This window comes from Nelumbo nucifera, chromosome 6 (genome assembly GCF_055504915.1).
Source record: "Nelumbo nucifera cultivar China Antique chromosome 6, China Antique-T2T, whole genome shotgun sequence".
Lineage (NCBI taxonomy): Eukaryota > Viridiplantae > Streptophyta > Magnoliopsida > Proteales > Nelumbonaceae > Nelumbo > Nelumbo nucifera.
In genome coordinates, this window is record NC_142654.1 from 54,704,828 (window position 1) to 54,714,023 (window position 9,196).

A 9,196-nucleotide genomic window follows, 5' to 3' on the forward strand; every position below is an offset into this window, starting at 1 on the left:
TATTTTTTAAAATACATTGAAGTGATTTGGGCAAATCCACGGTACATCTCTAGTTAGCAACAGAGCAAGAGCATAGTAAAAGACTAAAAGTAAAAAACTGAAAAGACAAATCACTCTTAAAGATGTGATCCCTAATGCCCTCCAAGCAGTTTTGAGTTTTCTTGGACCATTTGGTCCTCCATTTCTCTAGAGTACAGCAGTCGAGAAATAAGTAACGATACTGCGGGAGGAGTCACGCTGAATAATCTAGTAAACCCTATCGTGTCACTCATCCATTGGTTTTAAAATTGATGCACTTAAAAATGTTTTACTTTCTAAGTTATTGAAAGAATCCTGACCAATAGATGACGATCACGGTAGGGATCAAACAATTTATTAACGGTAACTGATTTCGCTGAATCATCGCCCATTGGCCATGTCCTGCACTTCCATTGGGTCTATAATACGAGTCTATTATTATCTGCAATGAGTGGCTGCAACCTGCTGGACACATGTTCATCATTCTTTATTTTCAAATGACAGTGATGCCCTTGCTCCATAGGGAAGTTCTGTGGGCAAATTCGGTCATTTTAGAATATTCTTCCTCAAGAGAAACTTCACATCAGCGCAACCAAAGGCACGAGGTCAGTCGGCAAGTGGTCGCTAATCATTATTAGTATTCAGAAAAACATTGGATTGGGGTTTTCAAACATCCACAGTGCGATCCAGAACAAGTCAATCCGGACGTCCGAAACGGAAGGAAAGAGAGAGGAAAAGAAGAGCCAATCATGGAGTTCCGGGTAAAACAGAAATGTCCCCTTACGTGTCTCTACTGGCATCATGGGTCTCTGGGTTTGAAAACTTGTAACACACGAGAATGCCATTTGACTCCAACGCCCTCGTCTAAGCATGCAAATTTACGTGGTCTCTAGAATCTTTGTCGCTTCGGTTAGGGTTATTTTGGTCCACCTGAAATTTCGTGCATGTAGTGGAAACTGGAAAGTTGGAAATAAGCGTGGTGGAGCCGCTTGGAACGATTTTCTGAAATCTCGCGGTTTGGCTGTACTCCAGGGTGAAAGCAAGAAGTGGCAATGCGGTCGTTAAAAAATCAGGCTACAAGACGGAAGCCTTGTGTGGGCCTGCCCTCAGTCTGGCCGTCCGGTGGTTTTTCAAAAATTATAAAGAACCGGGCCAGATAGAACTAGCCAAACCAAACAGCCACCCGTGATCCTTCGGGGACTTTCACCTTCTTTTTCGATTTTTAATTTTCTTCTGGGCGTCAAGACTCAAGACAAGGGCGACGCTGGTGCAGGTGTCCAATCAATGAATGAGCGTCAAATGAAGATTCTCGCTCGCTCGGGGATAAGGTTTAGCTCTGGTTGGACACTTGATAATTCTTTCTTTCTCGCTCGCCACTTTATTTTCTCGTGAGAATATACGTCACACGTAGCTCTTTCTCTTTTCTTTTTTAACCTACCAAATATACCTAACTTTTCCCTCCCAATTTTGGATTTCAAACATTGGCTATGGTGTACTATTCTATTCTTATAGGCATAGGCCACGGTCTACTAGCAAACATCTTCACCGTTAATTCTAAATTTCTAAGCAGTGTCTCATGTTGCACGTGTTGTAGGATGCAATGCAATGCCCCTTTGGGAGGAGATTGGCTTCTATCCGGACAAACCCGTGCCTCCACCGTTCTAACCAAGGTTTTTAAAACCGACCCCAACAACGAACCGGCCAGGGGTTTGGTTCCCGGGTCAGATGGTCCAACTGTTTGAATTGAACAAATGACTCGTTCTGACAAAAAAAATAAAAAAGTTTAAAAAAATAAAAAAGGTTAAAACTGTTGAACAGTTTGAACAGTTCAACCGCTTGGGTCAGCGGTTTATTGATCAAATCAACATTTTTTAGCAAAAATATGGTTTTGGGAAAAACCGAAACCGACCACCTAACCAATTGACAATTTTTCTGGTTCGACCATCCGATCTGATCCGATTTTGAAAACTATGGCTCTAACATTCTTTTGCAACTTGCATTGCGAATATCTGCCCATAAAATAAAATACACAAATACAGAAATATTCTCAATGCAAGACGGTAAAAGCTGCTCGGACGGACTTTACCTTGATCGAAGCCGAACTACTTTGGGAGGGCTTTTGGGAACATTTATTATTATTTTTTTTTGACGTTCTGAACTGGGTTACATATGGACATGACAGAAGCTGTGTTTGGTGAAAATCCAGAAAGCTTCCAAAAATTGGAAATGCAATTGAAATAGGAAGTTACTCCAGATAGCTTGTCTAGGACATTGTTATTCAACCACCACGGCTGAATCGTGGTACATCATCTCCACCATAGAAGCACTTCCAGATGGGTTTCTAAATTTGATACTGTTACTGTGTTGGGGTCTTGAATCCATTTAAGGGCTCATTTGGTCTGTGGAAACAGGGGTGTAGAATTGGCCCTTCATTTCAATTCGGATTTTGTTTCCTGTTTGAATCCAACAAGTAGGAGGAATAGAACATTTCGGTAATTAGGTTCTAATTCCAATGGATTTTGATTGTGATTTCTGACTGAGCAAAATGGATCCTAAGTTTGGGTGATTGAATCCATTCTGTATGTAACGTAAATAAATTCTCCACCTACATTTATCATGTAACAGTTATTTCCTTAAACGAAGAAATGTCCAATTCAAGTTGTAAAAATGTGAAAGAAACGGAAAGTCTCACCAGCTATAACAGCGGGGATCGGGGGATGTCTTCACTTCAATCTCGAGAGTTGAGGTACCTTGAAGATCTGAAAGGATGCCTAGTTGTTGCAGGCAGACTATATCCACGTGTCAATACGTGATATACCCGGAAGTCAAAGCTGGAAAACATTGCTCCCTCCCGGTGAACTTAATCACCTTGGTTGTTGCATTCACGTGAGAAAGTGAGAAATAATCAAACAACTGTTTTCTCGAGAAATTTCCTAAATTTACAGTCAGGGACAGACTAACGAACGATTTTGATGGTATCGTGGTTAGAAAATGATGAAGTTAACCTGCCATATATGACGTGGCAATATCTAACACGTTCGCTTGACGAAACTTCCTCGCGCTTTCCTGTTGGAATCAATATCACGATATTTTTAATAATAGCTTAATTAATCACGATAAATTTATACTTTCGACTCACTGAGAGAGAAACTAAAGAACGCTGCATGGACACGCGGCCGCCCGCCGCAGATTGACCCGGAAAGAGAAGATGAACGAGAAAAATTAAAAGAAAAGAAAAGCCTAAAAGGTAAACAAAAAAAAAAGGAAGAAAAACGAGAAATTGAAAATTGAAAATTGAAAAGATATTTTTCGGCCACAAAATCAGGTTCGGCCGGGTCACCCCTGATTTGCTCTATATAAACCTGCCCCGTCTTCCATGCAAATCTCGCCTGGTCTTTCCTTTATCTCCCACCTCTCTTGACGAAGAGAACCATCGAAACCCTAAACTCTTCCTACTCCCGCTCGCTTATTCCTTTTGTATTTCTTCTTTTCAGTTTCTCCTCTCGCCCGTTTTTCTGCTTCCACTAATTCGCCTCCGAAAGCATTTGATGTTTTGTTTTTGTCGGTTTCGTTGTTCTACGTTCTGATTTTCTGACTTTTTAAATCCTTTTTATATCCACACAGCGGGCTTGGTCTCCGTTTTCTTACCGGCCTTGATCTCTGCTTGATTTCGAGCTCCCTGTTCTTCTATAGATCTTCCATTGTCAATCCGTTCTTCTGAGGGTTCGGCGTGGGGATTACTGCGTTCTGTAAAAGCGAACTAGGGTTTCTTTCTCCTTTCCCAGTTCTTTACTGCTTCTTTTGGGGGGGTAGCCGGGGCTCCGGCCTCGGCGTTTTTCAAAGCCCCCTTCTTGACAAAGAAGATCTAGAATCCTAATTCTTTTCCTAACCCACAGACAGGGGAAGAGATGCCGGCCCTAGCATGTTGCGTAGATGCTGCGGTCTTCCCTCCTGGTTACGCTATTGCCGGGGATAGCTCTCTTCCCGCGCCGGAAGCATTTTCCGGCGTACCTCCGGCGACAAACATTACCCCCTCTGTCCTAGACCACTCCCCCTGGTCCCCATCCCTCTCGGCCTCTCTTTACAAGATTGACGGCTGGGGCGTGCCTTACTTCTCCGTCAACTCTTCCGGAAATATATCCGTTCGCCCGCATGGTGCCGAGACTCTCCATCACCAAGAGATTGATCTAATGAAGGTCGTGAAGAAAGCTTCCGAGCCCAAATCTTCTGGAGGATTAGGTTTACAGTTTCCTCTTATCGTCCGGTTTCCTGATGTCCTGAGGCACCGCGTGGAATCACTGCAAGCAGCTTTCGATTTCGCGATCCACTCGCAAGGCTACGATTCTCATTATCAGGGAGTTTATCCAGTAAAATGCAATCAGGACCGCTTCGTCGTGGAAGACATAGTTGAGTTTGGGTCGCCTTTCCGATTCGGCCTGGAAGCTGGATCGAAACCTGAGCTCCTCCTTGCGATGAGCTGTTTGTGCAAGGGAAATCCTGAGGCTTTCCTGATCTGTAACGGCTACAAAGACTCAGAATATATCTCACTTGCTTTGATAGCGAGAAAGCTTCATCTGAACACAGTGATCGTCATTGAACAGGAAGAAGAGCTTGATTTGGTTATTGAAAACAGCCGGAAGCTTTCCGTACGACCGGTGATCGGCGTGCGAGCCAAGCTGCGAACAAAGCATTCCGGACATTTCGGAGCAACTTCCGGCGAAAGAGGCAAGTTTGGATTGACGACGACGCAGATCCTGCGCTTGGTAAGCAAGCTCGAACAAGTAGGCATGCTCGATTGTCTCCAACTCCTGCATTTCCATATTGGATCTCAGATCCCTTCGACTTTATTGCTGGCCGATGGTGTCGGCGAAGCCGCACAGATCTATTGTGAGCTGGTCCGTCTGGGTGCCGGCTTGCAAGTCATCGACATTGGAGGTGGCCTCGGCATCGATTACGATGGATCACGATCGTCTGACTCTGACATTTCCGTTGGATACGGGCTTGAAGAGTATGCTGCGACGGTTGTTCAAAGCATTCGATACGCTTGTGACAGGAAATTCGTGAATCATCCAGTAATTTGCAGCGAGAGCGGGCGGGCAATCGTCTCTCACCATTCTGTTCTGATATTTGAAGCGGTCTCCGCCACTGCATCGAGCACGCCGACGATTTCTTCTCTTGGACCTGGTCTGCAGTACTTAGTCGACGGACTAACGGACGAGGCCCGTATGGACTACCGAAACTTGACTGCTGCAGCCGTCCGCGGAGAGTACGAGACCTGCTTGCTTTACGCCGATCAACTCAAGCAACGATGCATCCAACAATTCAAAGAAGGTTCGGTAGGCCTAGAACACCTTGCGTCCGTCGACGGTCTTTGTGATTTTGTTGCAAAGGCAATTGGGATGTCCGAATCTGTGCGTACGTACCATGTGAATCTGTCCCTGTTCACGTCAATCCCAGATTTCTGGGCAATTGAGCAGTTATTTCCAATAGTGCCCATTCATCGCCTCGATCAGAGGCCGGGAGTGAGGGGAATCCTATCGGATTTGACCTGCGATAGCGATGGGAAGGTCGACAAATTCATAGGCGGGGAGTCAAGCTTGCCGCTTCATGAATTGGGAGGAGAGGAGGGTGGTCATGGTGGTGGTGGATATTATCTGGGGATGTTCTTGGGTGGGGCTTACGAGGAGGCGCTCGGGGGATTGCACAACTTGTTCGGGGGCCCGAGCGTGGTTCGGGTGTCGCAAAGCGATGGACCGCACAGCTTCGCGGTGACGCGTGCGGTGCCGGGGCCTTCGTGCGGGGATGTGCTACGGGCGATGCAGCACGAGCCGGAGCTCATGTTCGAAGCGCTCAAGCACAGAGCAGAGGAATGCGGTGGACACGAGGACGAAATGGCCTGTGCCGAGCTGGCGAGAGGCCTGGCCCGCTCCTTCCACAATATGCCTTATCTCATCACAGCCGCGTCATGTGCGACTGCCAATAACAATTTCTATTATTACTGCAACGACGACAATAACAATAACAGCGCTGCTGTGGGCGAAGAAGAGCAGTGGAGCTATTGTTGTGCTTGAGTTTGGTTTTGGACCTGGTTATCCCCACAACCACCGCTTATTACCACCTATGAATTTGTGTGTTTGTCTTTGGAGGTCGTCTGTTTTTTGTAATTTTGTTTTAGTTAGTGTAGTTTTAACTTGTGTTCCGTGAAGAAGTTGTAAGCGCAAGTCCTCTTGGTTGGTTCTTGGGGGACGAGACCCGAATCCATCTGATGTAAATTCGGAATCTCATTCCCTCTTTTCTGTTAATTTTTTTTTTAATATGTTTTTCCCCCCAAAAAATGCATGAGGTCTTCTGCTTCTTTTATATATATATATATATTATTTTAAATTTAGCTATACTATAGCTTGGCTACATTTGGGTCTTTACAGTCGCATGGAAGATGAACTGATCAGATGATGGTGATATCAATATTCGTTTTTCGACTTTTAACGGGATTTTGAATTGAATATTCATTCTGGGTCTTTGCAAGGGCCAACAAGCCATTCTCATGGGTGCTTGTGGACGAGACAAAAGACTGAAAGTGGAGTCGTTAGTCATACACTTGACCAGATCCAGCTCAGCTGTCAAAAAGCTAGAAAGAGATGAGCCACTAAGCTCTTACTGGGGCCATGAAATAGGTTCCTATCTATTGGACTTTCACACACTAGGTTGAGTCAAAGTCAGTCTGCGACTGCGAGGTCATTAAAGGTAGGGTAAATTGGCCGAATTTGGGATTTGTTTTTCACGGTGATAGCCCTTGATTTGAGATTTTCTTTCGTTTCTTTTCTTTGTGTAAATGGGTAGAAATGAAAATCGGCACAATTTCGATACCTTTGCTCTCCATGAGATCTCACCGCACAATTTGGAGGTCCACGTTTTATCTTGAGGAATGGCCACTCCCGAGATCATTTTGGCTGTCCACGGGCTGTCTCCTCCCGAGTCCTGACACGTTAGCCCACAAAACCATGCATCTAGTGCCACTATTCTCAGGGTCTATTGCAGACCTAATCCAGTTAAAAAGACAATGTGAGTTTTTGCATTAAGATTTTAGCAGTTTGAATACCATTTAGTTAAGTTGCGTATATCCACATGAAGACACGACAAAAAAAATTTGAAAAATTCCATTTGAAGCTTCTTGAAAATAGCCCAAAATGGGTTTTGTACGTATTTTTGGGGCGGCATCTTTTGGCGGATAGATCTTTTTCCAACCAAACGGGAAAAAACTAAAACGCGAGCTACTATTCTTCTAAGTAGTTGGCAGCCCACGCAGAAAGACGTGTCGAACAGGACCCGGTACCAAGTAGTGAAAGACATATATGTGGTATATGAACAATAAAAGTTTTGTTAAAGACAAATCTATTAAAGTACCCCTAACTTTAGGAAAGTGAATAATTTTACTCCTACTAGATATTGTCTTAATGTATCCCAAGTTTTTAATAATTTATTAAATCCACACTGTCATTAATGTTTTAGGGAAATTGTCTAAAACTTACCATAACTTTTCAACATTTCTCTTAAACTCACGTAGCATCCACAAATTCATTAGTTGAGATTAAAGAACCTTGTAATTGCCATCATACATCAACCTTCTTCAACATAGAAATGTCCAAATTTAACTGATCGTTTAAAAAGAAGAGTCAAGAGACGATTCACTCCCCTCCTTCCGTAATCTTAATTGGTTCTTTAACTGATCGAGAACGGGTATCTAACACCTTTGTCACCAAAGCCAATCCCCAATCCCCTACCAAAGATCTTCAAGTTGGGCGAGTACTGCGCTTATCACCAAGGACCAGGACACTCAATGAACAATTGCACAATTCTTAAATGTAGCATCCAAGATCTAATCAATATTGGACAATATCCTTTAAAGCATAACTAAAATATGTAATCAAATTTGTAACATTTTTAAGAACTATGACTGGTCTGATCCCTCACAAGGGGTATATAGGTAGCCTGGGCAATGGCGCTTGGGTGTGACTCAAATAATCAAATAAAAATAAAGCTTAAGGACTCTCAAATAAACACTTTTTAGCATCTTCTCCTAAAAACCCTAGGCTTTCTACCCAGACACCCCCTAGGTACCATCCCTTACAGTGTAGGCATTACTTGTAGCATCTTTGTATTACTTCACTAACATTCGTTCCATGAATATTTGCATTCCATCTAAATTCTAATGCTCCCAATAGGAAAGATAACCACACCTACCAGAGATCAATTCAAAATCTAGCAAGAGATCGAAAAGCTTCAAAAGGCAGTGAACTTATTAACCTTTAAAGTTGATTGGCTAATATCCTACACAAGAGCAACACCAACATTTTTTTGTTTCAAATCCTACGCCACCACCTCAACCATCTAAGAAAGAAGTGAAGAAATTCAGCTTGTTACCTTGCCAACCTTCCCAACTTTTGCTCATCTTGATCGTGAAAGGATGCCTTCATTTGTTGTATTAAAAACCTCATGTGGATCCAAAGAATTTCAACTAGAAAGTTTATTGTGCCAACGTCTTAATGATGATGGCCAATACAACCTTGATCTCAAGCTTATGAACATGCTACCGCCTAAAGTACATTTGCATTGAACTTTGTTTTTCTTTGTGTCTTAAAGCTCAATGTACTAAGTTTTTTTTTTTTTTTACTTAATGAAAGTTTGTTTTCTGTTATCTGTCAATTTATGTTTGTATCTCAATGCTTACTCCTAACAAAACAACAAATTCAACTAGGTGCAATTTATCCTTCTACTGTCTAGATTTGATGATAAAAAATTTACAATAACTTCCATCAATATGTTTTTATGAAAAATTGGTTGTCAAGTGGAAATTCAAAGAAGAAATTTTTTGAAAAAGGGGACAAGCCCCAAATAACACATGCATTGAAGGCATAAGGCAATTGAGTCAACTTGCAACAGCTACTCCTGAGTCAGCATAAATGAAGGCATCAAAACCACTGTCATTTGTTGATCGATCAAAGAAAAGATTGGAGACCATTTTTGGCCAATCATTTCCCTTGGTCCCTTATCATTCATTGAGACGATAGCTAACCCGTTTGAGCCTTTCATTGAAACATTTTTTTGATAAAACCCAAAAGTTTCTAAGGATGCTTAAATCAAAAGGGCAAGAAAAAATCAAAAGGGTAAAATAAAAAGA

General features: G+C 42.7%; 1 protein-coding gene across 1 annotated transcript; it reads left to right on the forward strand.

Annotated features, from left to right (window-relative positions):
- The first annotated feature begins 3,347 nt into the window (after positions 1 to 3,347).
- On the forward strand, positions 3,348 to 6,226 carry LOC104602046 (arginine decarboxylase-like). Its single transcript, XM_010265601.3, has one exon. The coding sequence runs from the start codon at positions 3,927 to 3,929 to the stop codon at positions 6,087 to 6,089; it is 2,163 nt and encodes a 720-aa protein (XP_010263903.1). The 5' UTR covers positions 3,348 to 3,926; the 3' UTR covers positions 6,090 to 6,226.
- The last annotated feature ends 2,970 nt before the right edge of the window (positions 6,227 to 9,196 follow it).

Coding starts and splice junctions, on each gene's coding strand:
- LOC104602046 (XM_010265601.3), top strand. CDS start 3,927: ATGCCGGCCCTAGCATGTTGCGTAGATGCTGCGGTCTTCCCTCCTGGT.